The sequence below is a fragment of the Corvus brachyrhynchos genome, unplaced genomic scaffold, assembly GCF_000691975.1.
Source record: "Corvus brachyrhynchos isolate BGI_N302 unplaced genomic scaffold, ASM69197v1 scaffold89, whole genome shotgun sequence".
Taxonomy (NCBI): domain Eukaryota; kingdom Metazoa; phylum Chordata; class Aves; order Passeriformes; family Corvidae; genus Corvus; species Corvus brachyrhynchos.
Genome location: NW_008246063.1, coordinates 1567578 through 1584945, shown reverse-complemented (window position 1 = coordinate 1584945; position 17368 = coordinate 1567578). Strand labels below are relative to the sequence as shown.

At 44.9% G+C, this 17368-nt stretch overlaps 1 protein-coding gene across 2 annotated transcripts in view; it reads right to left on the bottom strand.

Annotated features, from left to right (window-relative positions):
• The window catches only part of TSNARE1 (t-SNARE domain containing 1), a 447763-nt gene that overhangs the window by 356494 nt on the left and 73901 nt on the right, over positions 1–17368 (bottom strand). Inside the window, exons 2-4 of one of the 2 annotated variants that reach the window (XM_008643063.2) lie at positions 11942–11956; positions 11532–11538; positions 5064–5186 (exon numbers count right to left, since the gene is read on the bottom strand). In XM_008643063.2, the coding sequence (XP_008641285.1) occupies positions 5064–5148 (85 nt within the window). In that variant the 5' untranslated portion in view covers positions 5149–5186; positions 11532–11538; positions 11942–11956. The remainder of the gene's footprint in view (positions 1–5063; positions 5187–11531; positions 11539–11941; positions 11957–17368) is intronic. The other variant, XM_017746684.1, reaches the window with a different exon arrangement.

Genomic DNA, 17368 nt, shown 5'->3' with positions numbered 1-17368 from the left:
ATGATTGTGTTCCTCATTGCCCCAGTGAGGAACAGTTGCCACAACCAGACCTGGACCTCCCACCAGACCCTTTGGACAATGCCTCACACTGCAACGACCCCAGGTTCCAAGTTCCCTTCAGCAAGGCATTCCAAGTACTGGAATTAATTTAAGAGGCCAATGCAAAACTAAAGCAGCACTCAGGCCCCAATACAGCAAAAAGATTAACCAGCTGCTCAGTGTTGATTAACCTCAGGGGGACTCCTTGTGTACTCAGGAGTTTGTGCTGCGCTTCAGCACTTTGCAGTGTCGAGACATGGAGCTGGCAGTGGATTCCTTCCCATGGTTTGACACCAGACCTGGGGCTGCAGAGAGGCCACGTTGGTGGTCAGGCCATGGTGCTGGTTTGTACCCGAGCTTTTGAGTGAGTTTTGTGTTCAAAACAGAGCTTCTGCCATCCCCATCCCACCAAAGGCTCACGATGATCTGAACATCTCCCTCCCATGGAGCACAGGAGCTCTGTGACTCTGCCAAACTTCGAGGCAACCACGAACCCCATGATGGCTTTTTAAGGACAAATCACTTTCCGAAACTTCTAGAAAACCGAGGAAAACAGGATTGGAGAGGACAGAAGGGTGGTTCATGTGTAAGAAGGATATTTATATCGGATATTTGGGAAGAAGTCTTCACTGAGAGGGTTGTCAAGCCCTGGAACGGGGGAGTGCCTGAGTCACCACCCCCACAGGGATTTAAAAGAGGTGTAGATGTGGCACTTAGGAGCATGGTTTAGTGGTGGCCCTGGGTTAACGGTTGCACTTGAGGATCTCAGAGGCTTTTTCCCACCCAAACAATTCCATGACAGGTCAGTGACAGCACTGCCAGCACTGGCACATGACTTTCCACCCAAGAGCTGGTTGGTGCAGCACAGAGGCCAGTGAGTGGTAGAGAGGGGAGGGCAAAGAAAATTATAGACGTGATTCCAGGAAAAAAAAAGTTAGAAAAAATCATTTAACAATTGTTAAGTATTAAAATGATAATTAGGTGATTTATACCCAGAGAACAGTGCCAAGGACAGCTTGCAGGGACCAATCTCATTTTGTTCAGTGACAAGATAACCAACCGTATCCAACCAGGAGAAAGACTCATGTGATATATGTTGAGTAGAACCCTGGCCAGTGTCCCACACAAAATCTTCAGGAGAAACTGAAGGGAAAATAGTCCAAATGAAGTCACAGCCAAATTAAGCACTGACCCTTGAGTCCCTTGAGCTCAACTGGAAGCAATGCACTGCGGGAATATGAAATTAACCTCACCTTTCCAGAGCTGGCATTTAACGTCCAGGTTACAGTAAGGTTAATAAAAGCAGTGCTAAAAATTTCCTGTCTTGTGGCATTTTAATCCAAGCTATTTAAATTCCCTGACCTATATGCCTCCTTGTGTAAAGCAGGTTTTGTTCATTTTCCCCACAAAAAGATGGTTTGGGGAAGATAGGTTGAACATGGTAGAGAGTGCAGGCTGCATACAGTAAGAATCCAGGGTTTAATTTCTACTGCTGTACAATGTTTGGTCTCTGTTTATCTCAGACATGTCACATTACTTAAAAAATAATATTTTTGAAGTCAATCTTTTCCACTTCTCAGATTTAAACTTCAAAACAAAACAAAAACAAACAAAAAAAAAACCACCAAAACAAAACAGTAACTTTCTACTACCTGCTTTCTAATTTGTCCATGCAACACCAATGCCCAGCTGAATCCCAGAGAAGCTCCTACAAGGAAACAGGGGAACACACAGGTTTACATTGATTTTGGGGATCAGAATGAGGATATGAAAAGCAGATGTTGCTGGAGGAGGCTGTAACTCCCAACTGCAAAGCAGGGACACGGCTTATGCGTCCATGTGCCACTCCTGGCTGTCCTTCCGTGGCTGGGGCACACCCACCCCGCCAAAGTGCTCTACTCCAGGTAATCCTGGTGATCCTGCTTGTGACACACCTTAGGGTGCTCCTTGGTTAAGGCTACAGAATATCTGAATTCTGCTGAGCTTCCCTCTCACTCCTCCCAAAACCTTGCCGATATTAAAAAGTAATGAGTGAAAAAAAATACTTGTTTTTGTTTTCACCAGGAAACCCTGGATATCCACCATCAAAAACAGAGTCTGAACTAGAGTTTTCTGACACCAAGGTGTCCAGGGCAAACCAAATTGCTGAAAACACTGCCTTGGGATTCTTTCCCAAACTGCTACAGATCAAGTCTGTGGACCTCTCTAATTAGGCTGGTCAGCAAGATTAACTTCCACATGGCCTGAGGATGGGCTCTGAGTCCATCCATCATCACATCAGCCCGGAGCCAAGGGCTCACCTTCAAGTAATTAAACTTTCCCATCCTGGCAACACATTTGGATTGAGCATGGAGGAGCCAGAGCCAAGACAAACAGATGCATAGGCACAGAGGAAACCCCCATGGCAGTGTCACCCTCTGAGTATTTTGGACCAAACCACTACACAGTGTCACCCTTCACTAAACAAAAGCAAACAAAGCCTAAGCCCCCTTTCCTTTGCTCTCTGTATTACAGATGAAGCAGTTCCGTATCTGTCACTTTTATTGTCACAGTATCTCAGGGATTCTGTTGGATTCAATATCTGTTGGATATTGAGTATTACCACTGGACCACTGTTGGACATTTACCTGCAGGAATACCTGGGGTTTTTTATTTATTTATTATCTATAAAGAGAGGGACAGGTTAAAACTCACACAGAACATTCCCATCAAGGTTTGCCCCTGCTGAGAGCAGAGACACAAATGCTGCCAGAAGGCCACGCTCCTTTGTTCCAGCCGTACCATGATCTAATACAAAAGCCAATTTTTCTTAGCAAACCAGTCATCCATCATCGAGAAGCAGGAGGCAGATAATTAGTGTTGCATTACCCTCTCCTGACACTTAATTAATGGCAATATTTGGGGGTAGTATGACAAAAGGCATCCAATGTGTCAGTCTCCCATGGCGAAGGGATCCAGGTTCAGATGAGCACAGAACAGAATCACAGAATTGATTCTGAATCCACAGGTTGGAAGGGAACCTCAAAGATCATCTGATCCAACCTCTCTTGGCAAAAGCACAGCCTGGACAAGATGGCCCAGCACTCCATCCAGATGAACTTTAAAGTTGTCCAACGTTCAAGAATCTGCCACTTCCCAGGGGAGATTATTCCAAAGGCTGATTGTTCTCACTGCAAAAAAATGTTCCTCTTGTCTGAGTCTCTGATAACTGAATCTCCCCAGGAGTAACTCAAACCAATATCCCACATCTTTTCCATGTGAAAAGAGAGTCTTCACCTCATTTGTAGCCACCCTTTAAGTGCTGGAACCCGGTGAAAAGGTCTCCCCTAAGCCTTCTTTCCTCAAGGCTGAACAAAGCCGCCTCTGACTGAGACACACAGAAAGGAAACTTCTCCAAGGTGCCTTGGCCAATGGGAACCAAACAGGTTCCTCCCCTCACAATCTCTTCCACAGGGATGCTTAGCTAAGGTACCAACCAATTTTGGCTGGCTGGGAAAATCCACCCTGAAGGACCCTGGAGATGTGTCCATGGCAATGCCACCAGACAGGATGTGTGCATGTCTGGTGGAAATCAGCACTCAACTCCCAGCCATAATCCAGAGCATGGACAGGCTCTGCTGGGCAGCCAACAACACCGTGGCTGTTCCAAAAAAGCTGATTTTTCCACACCAGCTCCTCTTTGCCATCCACTAAGGGTGCCTTCAGCATCACAGCTCCAACTGCCAAGCCGTGGGCAAGCTGGGCACAATGAGGGATCTCTTCAGATATTTAGAGATTTCAAGTGTCTTGAGTTATTCTGTGAATTTGCATTAAAAACAGTGGGTTACTCATACAGCACAATAAATACTCATTTTTTTTTAAATCCAAGCTACAATGCACTGAGATTCATTGTTTGTCTAGTCCACATTTCAATTCTCTTTTCTTACAGTTCTTTGATTGTGCCCAAGTATCCCATTCTTCCTTGCTTTTATGCCTTTAATTTTGCCTTGCAGAACAGCCTAAAAATCACTATTCACAACTGAACAGACAATTTGCACTTACTTCAATACCTTCTTCCTGTTCAAAGAAAAAAAATTAAAATTAAACCCAAATTTGTAAGAAAACAGGAACCCAAGAGAAACTTCTATGTATTTGGTTTTTTTTTTTTTCATATTTCCATCCAGGGAGAACAGCTATTTGCAAAACAAAGAAATGCTTCCCAAAGAACATTTGCAACCCTCAAAACATGAACACCAAATCATGCTGTGTTAATGAATGGCCCAGTTGAAATCAAAGGCAAGTGGAGAGAGGGGTAATGTTCTTCCGTGGTGAAAAAAGGAAAAGAGAGTTCTTTGCCATGTTACAAGAGCAAGCCAGCTCCACGAACAAAATGAAGGATAAGTTCCAGATAAAAAGGCTTGCTGAAAGCCAGAGTAGATAAGCCCAGATCAGCCCTACAGTTGGTCTAGCGTCTGCTTAAAAAAATGACACAAAGAAAGAATCCACGGCCATTTGCAAGCCACTGTTTATGGTCTGAGCATTTCCTGAGTGAGTTTTTGATCCTGTTAGCCACATCCAAGCATGTGTCTCAGGTTCAAGCAGCTTCCACCACAAAGTTATCCTCTGGGAAAGCACAGCCCACTGCACTTTGTACATCTTCCCATCCACTCCCACCGTCAGCCAGCCCTAGAACAACCACTGAGACAAACTTCTTATAAAGGTGATGGGGAGATGAGAAAAGACACAAGCCAATTTAGAGAATATTATGCGTTTCTCCTTCTGGTCCCCCAAAATTCCTCAAAAACCCTCATTAGTGCTGCTCTCCCATGTTGCAGCCTCAAATCCTGAGCATGGTGAGATGTTGGGCCTCAATCACACAAATCAAACTGAACAAGTTTGGAATTCACCTTTGAAAATCAGTGTCAGAAATGACCCCTGGTGAGGGTTTGATATTTATACAGCAGCCACACTGAACCTGAGCAAGTCAAACTTCAGCCCTCAGGGAGCCAGGTGGAATAAATTACAGCAAGGGATCAATACTTCACCGAGAGGTTGATAGCCTTGTCTCGAAGGGCCTCCAAATGGGTTCCTGCTCCCAAATCCACTCCCATCAATGGATCCATAAGACATTTTCTGGATAGTGATGGATGCGGGATTGTACTCCAAACCTAAAAAACAGAGAAAAAGACAGGCACAGCCCTGTTAAAAGTCAGTTAAACCCCAGCAGTCCAAGAAAAAAAGAGGACTGAAAAGGCAAATAGAACATACAAGGCAATCTCCAAACTTCAGGATGCCCACCTGCAAAAAAATTAAAAGCACTAAAATCCAGGTTGTCTGGACTACAAATGATGTTGAGGGCAAGCAAGCCATTTGACCTCCCTGTGTCTTATTTTCTCCACTGATAAAGGGCAACTTTTAATTCCTCCCTGTTCACAAAGTGCTTTGAGATCCTGAGCTAGAAGGCAAAGACTTAAGCACTTGATCAAAAAACGGTAAAGCTGTCTTCTGGAACATTACCAGTACACAGCTGGTTGGAGTCTATCCATCACACTGCAGTCCTGATGAGCTCTCAAAAAAGACAGTTTGCTGCTACAATCTCCTGGGCCTCCAGTAGAAATACTGGAGCCAGAGTTATTTTGCCTGCAAGGCCTGAGGTAGCAGAAGCAGAATGAAATAAATGCAGCAGTCAGAGGAAGACAACTTCTTCCTCCTTCCCATCTCCTTATCCACAGAAATGCCTCACCCAGACATCCTCCAGCACTTCAGCAGTGTCCCAGCGCTTTGGTATCAAAATAGTTCAACTCTAAGGCATGGAGATGATGGCAGCAAAGGAAGAGGAGAGATAAAGGTGCTGTATGAGCTGGGAAATGATACAGGACCAAACCCAGCTTCTGCTTTCTGACACCAAGGCTATAAAAATACCACCCCAAACAGGTGGTTCTACCACAAAAAAAGGTTACAATCCAACAAGAATTGCAACATCTTTGGTGTGATGGCAGACTCAAAATGGTTTGGGTTGGCAGGGACCCTTCAAGGTCATCTAGTCCAACCTCCCTGGCCTGAAATGTTTCCAGTGATGGGGCATCCTGGTCCAGTGTTTTACCTTACCATAAAATAAAATTCTTCATTATAACTATTCTGTATCTAATCTTTTTAATTTAAAACCATTGTCCTATCACTACAGGTGCTGCTAAAAAGTCTGTCTTTATATTTCTTATATTAAGTAGTGAAAGGCCACTTTCATTAAAGACTCCCCAGAGCCTTCTCTTCTCCAGGCTGAACAGCCCCAACTCTACAGCCTTTCTTCACAGCAGAGCTGGTTCATCTCTCTGATCATTTTAGTGGCCTCCTCTGGTCCTGCTTCAAGAGGTCCACGTCTTTCTTGTACTGAGAAACATGTTGGGGTATTAGGCTGGATGACATGAGCTGCGGTGCTTCATTCTGGGCTTGGATATTCAAATCTCTCATGTTCTGGACCAGCCATTTTCCCTCTGACATGCAAAAAGCTGGGAATGGCCTCCACTTTCTGTGGCACATGACCACGTATCACATGATGTCCTCATTGATAGATACCTCAGGAAAGGGCTAAAGTCCCTTTTTGGATGCACTGACTGACACTTGCAGCTATTCCTTTGGTTTGTTCTCCATGGAAAGTAAAGCACCAGAAAATCCCAGTTCTGCGCTGTACTGGGAACAGCCTGATGGCTCAGGAACCTGTTCTACTTCATTCCCCTTTTTTTTTCCTTTCAGAGTTTCAAAACCAAGCAAAAAAATCAGCGCTGAGATGCACCAGCCAGCGAAACTTCAGAACCAAAAGAAATCACTCGCCATCCTCCCTTAACTGGGCCAGACACATGAAAGAGGATGAAAGTGCAACCACCTTGAGAGAGAAATGGTTGGGAGCTAAATCCATTAAAAGTGGAGTAAATCCAGAGTACAGCATCCCCAGCCAGCCTCAGTGTACCACATCCACACATAACTGGCATCTGAGAGGCTGCAGGTGCCCCCCGACCAGAAATCCTTCATTTTAGGGAAACAGCCTTCAGCCCAAAGTTATGGAAGCCAAGCTGTGAAGCCCAAGCAGTCAGAGAGAGGGTGAGGGTGTGTACCGGAGTGTGCTTCAAGGAGACGGAAAATGGAGCAAACAGGAGGAACCAAGGAGCAAAGTTGTAAATCACGGATTTGCGAGACACTCAACAGCAAAACAACCCATCGTGTCAGCCGTGTAAAACTGTAAAACCATGAGCTCCATGGAAATACACCCTACAACTGTACTCTCTCCCGGAGACCTTAGAGCAGCTTCCAGTAGCTCATGAGGGTCTTCAAGAGAGGTGGAGAGGGACTTTGTAGCAGGGCATGGAGTGATAGGACAAAGGGTAATGGCCTTGAACTGAAAGAGGGTAGGTTTAGATTGGATATTTGGAAGTAATTCTATATTCAGAGGGTGGTGAGGCCCTGGCACAGGCTTCCCAGAGAAGTTGTGACTCTTCCAACCCTGGAAGTGTTCAAAGCCAGGTTGGACAGGGCTTGGAGAAACCTGATCTAGTGGAAAGTGTCCCTGCCCATGGCAGGGGGTTGGAATGAAATGATCTTTAAGGTTCCTTCCCACCCGAACCATTCTGTGATTCTGTGGTGTCTTGATGGAAATTCTTGATCACAACCACAAAACATTACAAGAAGCAGCTGAAGATTTAGTTGAGGAGTCTGTGATAGACCTGGGAACAAACCTTAGCTCTCCCAGGTCTCAGGTGAGCTCAGAACTACCAACACAACCTTCATCACAAAATGCAACCCAAGATCCAGCAAAACTCTTACCTGGGAAAATATGGGCACATGAAAGATGGTTACAAGAAAGTCTCTGGGCACAGATAAGGAATTATCTTATTTTCTTTATCTCCCACAGTTTAAGACCACTGCAAGCAGGGATGTGGGACAACCAAACAGCTTGGGAACTGCCTCTGTACAGAGATTGTTCCTTACCCACCCTGTCTCTTTAGAGATAAGCAAGTGGAAACATTTCCTGCCATGACTTCCCCAAGGCCACAGACAACAAACATGGAGTAAAATTCTACACCCTGTTGTAAAATGACTTGATTACAACTGGGCAAGTGTTGTTTTGGCAAACAGTGAATGTATCTATTTTTTCTCCAACAGAGTGGTGTGAAAGGGGGAGAGAAGCAGGGCTTTTAGAGCACTCCAAGTGTTTCATGTTGATTTATCATTTTCAGGACGTGTTTCCATTTTAAAGCTTTTTCTCCTTGTTAGGGAGGAAAAATAGAAAGAATTGAAAACGAAATATTTTATTGTAGCTTAACCAATCTTTTTAGCAGCAGGCACCTCCCACCCCATCCTACCAAGCTATTGAAATATCCCTTATTCACACAGCTCTGGAGCCACATTCTTACCCCACAGTAGTATATTTACAGGAAAATTTAAGAGCAGATCTAAATGCCTTTAATTTGATTGGCAATAAAAGCATTTCCCTCCCCATCCCCATGGCACTTCCCAACTCTTTTGTCTACTGCTCCTCAGGGAGACGTGTCCAATTTACTGTGAAGGCAGTTTGTACAAATTGGAACAAGCATTTCGTAACGTACTAGACACAGAGGGAAAAAAAAAATGAAAAAGAAAGAAGAAAAAAAGATTTTATCACAGGTTTATCCTCATCACCTAAAATACAAATAAAAGAATAACCACATCCAAGCCAGACTAAAAGGACAACTATCCTGCCAGGGGCATGAATTCGTATTTTAATGAATTCAACTACTTCTTGCTTTGTATATCCTGTAGAAGCCAACCATGCCATGACTAGAACAGTAGGATATAGGATCTCAAGGAAAGAGTTGGTCCATATTTCTTGGACTAGGAAAGATACTGGCAGGTAAAACCAAGCAGGCAAAATTATTTAAGAGTTCTACACCCATCAGTCTCCATTTAGAGATACATGGGTGGGCAGCATTAGTGGTGGGAATGAAAGGTGAGATTATAGCATGGAAGAAATTGGTTTGTTGTTATTATTATTATTATTATTTTACTATTACGTCTCAATCATTAAACTGTTCTTATCTCAACCCACAAGCTTTCTCACTTTCACTCATCCACTTCATTTCCACCAACCTGCTGGGGATGGCAAGGGAATGGCTGTGGAGAGCTTATTTGCCAGCTGGAATTAAACCACAGCAGCACTTCAGACAAGTGATATGTATTTAAATTTGAGTTTGGCTGAGAAAGACATGAGCTGGGACATTTCTTTCCAGACAATACTGGAAAAAAATGGGAAAGGAGGAGAGACATGGACATATTGGAGAAAATCCAGTGCGGGACCATAAAGATGGTTAAGGGATGGGAGCACCTCCCATAGAGAGGCTGAGGGAGTTGGGACTGTTCACCCTGAAGAGGAGAAGGGTGTGGTGGTATTAAGGTGTAAAAATATCCGATGGAAAGAAGCAAACACGATGGAGCCAGAGTCTTCCTGGTGGTGGTCAGTGACAGGACAAGAAGCAAGAGGGATTTAAATACAGGAAATTCCACTTCAAAAAGAAAAAAAAACCTGTTTGTTTTGGGGTTGGAGTGGCTTTTTTGCTTATTTTGTGGGGGTTTTTTTATGGTGAGAGTCATCAAACATCAGCACAGGCTGCACAGAGAGGCTGCAGTCCCCATCCTTGGGGATATTCAAGCCCTGACTGATCATGTGCCTGAGAAACCGGCTCTAGGTGACACTGCTCTCAGGAGGGGTTTGGACGAGATGACCTCCAGAGGTTCTTTCCTACCGCTGGGATTCTGCAATTTTCCTCCTGTGATACCTGAAGCAGCATCAGGGCAGTTCATGGCCCTCTTGGCAGACTGAAGGACACTTGCTGTGCCTATTTACTAAACGGGTGGAGAAAAGAAGAGTAAGGAAATTGCAAACCCACAAGGTTTTTTCCCATTTCCTGTAAAAACACTGGAATAAAGCCACTGAAAGTATGTGATGGTGGAAACCAGAATGACAGCCCATTTTAAGTCAGCAAGAAGTCATATCAAATCAACCTTCAACTCTTTATAGAAGTTAGCAGGTAGTGAAGTTAGCAGAGAATCAGCTGATATTATCCTGTTAGGCTGTCACGTTTGCATGGCCAAAGAAATGGATTGGAGGTGCAGGGAATTTTTTTTATTTTTTTTTTAAATCAGAAAAATCATAGAATCATTGAATGGTTTCTGTTGGAAGGGCCCTAAAAATCCTCTGGTTCCAACCCCTTGTCATGGGCAGGGACACCTTCCACTGGACCAGGTTTCTCCAAACCTCATCTAATCTGGCCTTGAACAATTCCAGGGATGGAGCAGCCACAGCTCCTCAGGGCAACCCGTGCCAGGGCCTCACCACCCTCACAGTAAACAATTTCTTTCTAATACCTAATCTAAACTTACTCTCTTTCAGTTTAAAGCCATTAAATGCTCCCAGTGGACTGTTGCCATAACCAAAGAACAATCTTTGTATGGCGTCCACCATACTCTGCTCTCCCCATGTGTATTTTGAGCAGTGAGCTGGATGATGGAACAGGAATTATCCTCGTCAAACGCACACACAGCACCCAACAGGGGAGTTAGATGACAGCTCCAGCCTCCAGAACAATCTTAACAAACCAGAAGTGATGTGCAACAAAGAAAATAAGGCGCTGCATAATCCAGGTCAACTGCAGGGGCCTGAATTTAGAAAGAGTAAACAAAAGCACCAACAGAGGATGGGGAGCTGCTGGCCAGTGCTGCAGAGAAGGATGGATGGATGCCACAGACTTCAAGCTGAACACGGATCTGCAGTGACATTTCCTGTAACAGTGGCAGGCATCATCACGGGATGTGTAAATAGGATTACAATCTTCTCGACAAGGGAAGCAAACCTTTTGCTTGACCCCACACTGAGGAGTAGGCAACAAGCTGTAGGCAACAGGCTCCAGCAAAGATTTTGTCAGAGACTGAAGAGAGTCTGGAGGGAACTCAGAGAATGACAACAGGTCAAGAAAACATAACCTGATAGGAAAGACTGAGTAAATGGGGTTGCTTGTCCTATAGAAGGGAAGATTGATGGGAAGACTTAATCCTTCAGTTCTGCAAAGCTGCTGCAAAAAGACAGGGAGGAAAACATTCTTTACACTCCTGTTGGGCAAGACAAGGGACTAGCTCTAAACCAAAGCTGGAAAGATGAACTGAGACATTGGGAGAGCCTATGAGGAAGGATGGAGCACCTCTGGGAACAGGCAACATGGAGAAAGGTCTTCTTGCACCTGGAGGTGATAAAACCAGACAATACTGGGTTCAGCCCTGTTTAACATCTTCATTGATGACCTGGATGATGGGGCAGGGTATCCTCAGCAAGTTTGCTGGTACCACCAAACTCAGAGGAGTGGCTCCAAGTCCAATCCAGCCTGGCCGTGGACACTTCCAGGGATGGGGCATCCACAGCTTCTCTGGGCAACCTGTGCTGGGGCCTCACCACCCTCCTAATATAGAATTTCCTCCTAATATCAAATCTAAACCAGCTCTCTTTCAGTTTGAAGCCATTACTCCTTGTCTTGTCACTTCATATCCTGGTCCAAAGTCCCTCTTCAGTGCTCCTTTAGGCACTGGAAGGGGCTCTAAGGTCTCCCTGGAACCTTCTCTGGTCCAGGCTGAACAGCCCCAGCTCTCTCAGCCTGTCTCCACAGCAGAGGAGCTCCACCTCTCTGATCCCCTTCATGGGTTTCTCTGGACTAGGCAGCTCCACATCCTTCTTATGTTGGGGACCCAACAGCTCCAGGTGGGATCTCACCAGAGCAGAGCAGAGGGGCAGAATCCCCTCCCTCACCTGCTGCCCACCTTGCTCTGGATGCATTCCAGGACAGCATTGGCTTTCTGGGCTGCCAGGGCACAGTCACTGGGTCACGTTGAGCTTCTCATGCACCAACACCCCCAAGTCCTTCTCCTCAGGGCTGCTCTCAATCCATTCTCTGCCCAGCCTGTGCTTGTGCTTGGGATTGCTCTGACACAGGTGCAGGAACTTGCACTTGGTCTTGTTGAACTTCACTGGGTTCACACAGCCCCACCTCTCCATCCTGTCCAGGTGCTCTTTTCCCAGCTCTACCACCACCTTGCTGATGGAGAAGTGTCTTCACCAGGGGCTTCAGAACTCATTTTGATGATGACACCTCCACTTCTGGATGACCCACCTGATATATTTTTCTGAGAATTTTCATCCAGATAAAATCCTTTGATTAACCAGCCTGACCTTCATAAAGAGCTTACAGATCATTTCACATAAATCATCTTTACACATCAACCCCTACATCCTCTGGTCAGCCCGGGTCACCTCTTTCCATAAGAGCCTCCCTGAGGCTCCAGTTAATGAAGGATCAGCCTCAGACGCTCTGTTAGGAGAGCTTTGTCTTGTCAACTCTTAAACTTTGCTGTTTGATCTCTCTTTTGCCTTTTAACCTCCCCTCAGATGAACTAAACAGATTGACCTCCTTTCATTTCTCACTGGGAGATTTGTTTACACAGGAACCACAAGGAAGAATACTCAGCATTTCCTTGCTTTCCATACAGCTGCCTCCACTTCCCTGCCTGTAAAATTGACAGACAGATGCAGAGCTCTCCTGCTGGCAGAGTACAAGAGACTCATGGAACAATTTGGGTTGGAAGAGACCTTTTTAAGGTCATCTAGAACAATCCCCCTGCAATGACCAGAGACCTGATTGAAGATACCTTCAATCAGGACTCACTTGGTTAATATGAAAGTTTTTCCAAGTCATGAGATCAAAGGGCATATTTGCAAAGCCTTCCACATAGGATTGACTCTGTCACTCATGTCCCAGACATGCTGCTTTTCAGCTTCTTTTCTTAGATTTTCTCTCAATTATTAAAAACAAAACTCAATAAACCTGGAATTTACCTGCAAAATTGTCTCTTTTCCCTTTCTCCCAGAGACTGAATTTATGAACAAGCTCTGTTGTTGAATCACCTTGTTTTGTTGGTTTTTTACTCAATGGTTTCAGCATCGAGTTGGTGTCATTGCACAAATCCCTGAGTGCCTCATAACACAACCGTCAGAGGTCAATCAGAGTAGCTGGAGGGGACGACTTTCTTCTTTTTCACCCTGGGCCTTTGAGGTAATTTATTCCCTTCTGGATCTTTTGTGTAGTTTGTAATATTAACGTCATGTCCCTGGGTGGCTTTGCGCAGGCAAGGAGAGGAGAGCAGTGCTCAGGAGCTGCAGAAATGCCTGGCAGGAGGGTGGTCAGGAGCAATGCCCTGCCTGCAGCAGGACTGGGGGTGCAGCAGCACAGATATTTCCTCCCACTTTGCTTCCCAGCTGAGTTCTAAAGCTGATGGAAGAGTGAAGTCATCCCTGTCCCCACAGCCTGAGGACCTCACTGTCTAGCCTAGGTTGACAAGACACAAAATATGACAACAAAAACAACAATAAAACCCCCAGGGCATAATATCCATAATCTTGTACAAATTAAACAGACTTCCAGAAGCTTCTAGAGACACTTCTGTGGTACTTGACTGGTGTGACATCACCAATGACTGTAAACAGCCTGACCCAACCCCCTGAACCGTGCTCGTCTCCCGTCCTTCACTGAAGTGCACAACAGAGCAGAGCAAATGCCCATGGCCCAGAGGCATTGTGGAGTAGGTGCAAAGTAAAACCAGCAGAGATTATCTCAGAAAAGAGCTGCTCCTGCTCTTCTCAAGATTTGCTAAGAAACAATGACAAAAATTCTCTTTTTGCATTCCTCCTCGTCAAAGTCCTTATTTGAGGAAAGCACCTGATCACTTCCTAATGGATTTGGTTTCCTTTCCTGTGAATAGCTGCCACTGTAGGTGTCTCCAGCAGCAGAGCATTTTGTCCCGGGAAGAGATAGGATCAGGACAGGCTGCAAAGTCAGAGACAGCGAGATAAGACATCCATGACATTTTATGGAGATACACACCAGCCACAAACAGAGACAGCCGGTTCACTCGGCCTCTAATTGCGATGACACCAAGAGCTCTGTCTGCTCTCAGCACATCTGATTGCACCCTTTGCTCAATCTCATTTTTCATCCAGCTCAGCAACACCACACAAAGCCAACAGGAACAGTTCCTGTCTATCCCCTTCTTTCATCACTCAGTCATCCCCAAGATTTGCAGCTATAGCAGCACCTATCAGGTAGAAAAGACCCTTTCCTGTCCATCAAAATGCACCTCCAACCCCACCAAGCTCTGGATGCCTCCACGCAGGACCTCATGTTGATGTCAGAGGGCTTCAGGTCTGATGGACTGACATGAAACATAAAGGAGAAGGAAACCACAAGCAACACAGATAGGAAGGGATGGATGCAATTCATCTGTACACATTTCACGTTACACCAACGTCTGCACATCAGACATGAAGAGCAGTGGCAAGGAAAGCAATCTGGAAGCTTGCTGTTCTCCTTTCATGTCAGTCCCAGCTGCCACTTCAATACACAGACTCTTCTTCCAAATCTACCTGACTGCACATCTTCTCACAAGAGAACAGAAGACAGGCTTCAAACCCTGCTACGAGGCACCAGAGACAGGCTGGCCTTAGGCAAATGCCAAGGAGAAGGGCTGGATATGTTCTGTTTACCTTGGGAATCTCAGATTCACAGACCCCCCTGCTCCCCCCCTCCCAATTAAGCTGTGTACACTTCTTGAGAGCAAAACTACCTGCTAGAAAAAGTCTTCCATCAAAAGGATCACAGATGCCATGGAAAGATGGATGCCTTCCAGCCTCAAAGCATGAGGCAGCACACCCCAAGACAGTTTGGTTCCCCAAAGCAGCAGCTGAGGGTGATAAATGACAGAGTGATGGCACAAGCAAGGCCAGCCCTCAGGACCCAAATACTTTTATTCCTGGAAAAGCAATCAGGATGCTGTGTTACTGAGGAATTCAGATCAAGAGAAAAGGAGGCTCCCAAGTGTTTGGGAGACCAAAGATCTTTTGGGCACTGAGCTGTGTGTAATGTTTTCTGCTGTTCCAGGCTATATCATGGCAGTGCTTACATGACTTAGTGCCAGGTCACTCTGAGCTCATTTTGATCAAGATGTGATGTCATCCTTCCTATTTTTTAAACTGACATTAATACAACAGTTAAACATTTCTTCTGGCTCCTGCAGAAGATGATCTAGACAGCTTCAAACCTGAATTGCCTGAATACAAATGCTCCAAAACTCTGTTGCTTCTACCTCAAGGGTTTTCTTTCTATTTTTACCTGTATTGCCTTCTTCTATTTGTCGTTTTGTGCCATGCTGTCTACTTTTTGTGAACCTTGCATGTAGAACAGTCTTAATCTATCCATATGCTAGACAAACACAGAAGTATTACATATTTCAGTGAACAGCAAAATTAAATTTCCAGTCAGTTCAAAATCCAGGTTTCATCTGCCTTTTCACTGCTTACAAAAGATGAATATTAATGTCTATTTGCTGTAATAAAAAACAGGGAGAAGGAACACAGGAAAGAGGGAACTGGTGTCTAGTTTGCTACTCTGACATTAGAGTAAACTTATTAATTATAAAAGATGTACACGCACGAATGGACAGAGACCAACTGCACCACACTAGGTCAGCTTAACAAAATTAGAAATGGCATTTATAAATTTATATTGGATTTCAACAGAATAGTGAAAAATGCATCTGAGGATGGCAACAAATTCTGAGTCCACAGGAACATCTTGATAGACAAAACTGCAATTTCTTAGGAGAGGAAGATGCAGAGCAAAATGGGTGAATTAATAAAGTAATAGATTCCTAAATCCCAGGATCCTGCTCCTCCATCACCAAACATAACTCGTTTCCACTTCCCAAAGCAGAAATATAGTTACTCAACATGCACAATCAGAATATGCTCTCCCCTACACCAGCGTTCACCACCAGCCACATTATAAATAAATCTTGCAAAAGGATAAATGAGAAGCAGCATGGTCTGGCGAAGACATAGGGCACAGTGGGAAATAAAGAATCTACTTCTACCTTTGGTTGCGATTTGTCAAGAAACACAAAACAACTTGGTATCTTCATTGCAGGTTTCCTACCAAGACTGTGGGAGATCATGGAGGTCAGTTATCTAACTCAACAGATCACAGAATCATGATGGAAGAGACTTCTAAGATCATTGAGTCCAACCACTAACCCAACACGAGCAAACCCCCAAGGGCCACTTCCACGAGCCTTCTGAACACTTCCATGGATGGCGACTACACCACCTCCCTGAGCAGCCTGTTCCGGTGCCTGACCACCCTCTTAGTGAAGAAATTTTCATGAATCACAGCCCAGAGTCAGCAGTGGCTGTGAGCCAATTTTCCAGCCAGATTAAAGTGAATTTGCTAAAAATCTTCCAGTGAACCTGCCATTGTACATATTTGAGGAAAACCAAAACTACAGTCAATTTTCCAACTCATTCGCTTTTGCCTCAACCCCTCACTGACAGAGAACATGGTTGATCCCTTAATTCTTTCGAGGGGTTCTTAAAATCCCACCAATCTGCTGTTCACAGGAGTTTCTGCCTGTGTTTTTAAACCACAACACAATCTCCCTAAGCCAGGAGCGAAGCCCAGTGAGCACCATGATTATTTCAACTTTCCCCCTCCTCAAATAAAAAACATTTAAAAAAAAATATTTTTAAAGTAAGGAATGCTCCACAGTAGACACAAAGTCACAGAGAGGCAAGGAATTGCTGGGGTTGCTTGCAACAAGGCAACAGGATGGATATTAACATGGACGGAAGAGGAACGAGCAGTAGAGATGTTTTTCACCACGGACATTCACCAGGACGCAGCAGAAAGACACAGCAACAAATCCTCAGAAAACATGCTAACAACCAACCCACATTAGCCGGGGATGCTCCACGATGGAGCAGAGCCTCCTGCCACGTCTCCTGCCTGCAGCAGAGTGTGGTAAGAGAGCACAGGATTAGCATAGCAGGAGAAAAGAGATTTCACCTCGTTTGAAGGCTTTACAGGCCAGGACAACAAGACAGCGAACACGGAGCATCTGGGTGTGTAAATATGTGCTGTCAAAGGAGTTTGTCTTCTCCAGACCAGCTCCACTCACAAAGCATTTGCTAAGGAGACAGAAGAGACAGCTACCAGCCCGAGGCAGCCTGTGGAGAGCTAAATTCATCCCCTTCTCATCTTTCTTTCACCCTAATGACAAATATTTTGGAGTACATCCACCCTCATGCTGAGAAAACCGTGTTGGCCAGGTTTGCTCTGACACAGCCTCTGATCAGTTATGAAGAGATCCTAAAAAGCCCTATTTCAGCCAATTTCCCAGTTCACGGGTGTAGTGGTTTGGTTCAAAATATCCATTACTTACTTATTTTGCTTCT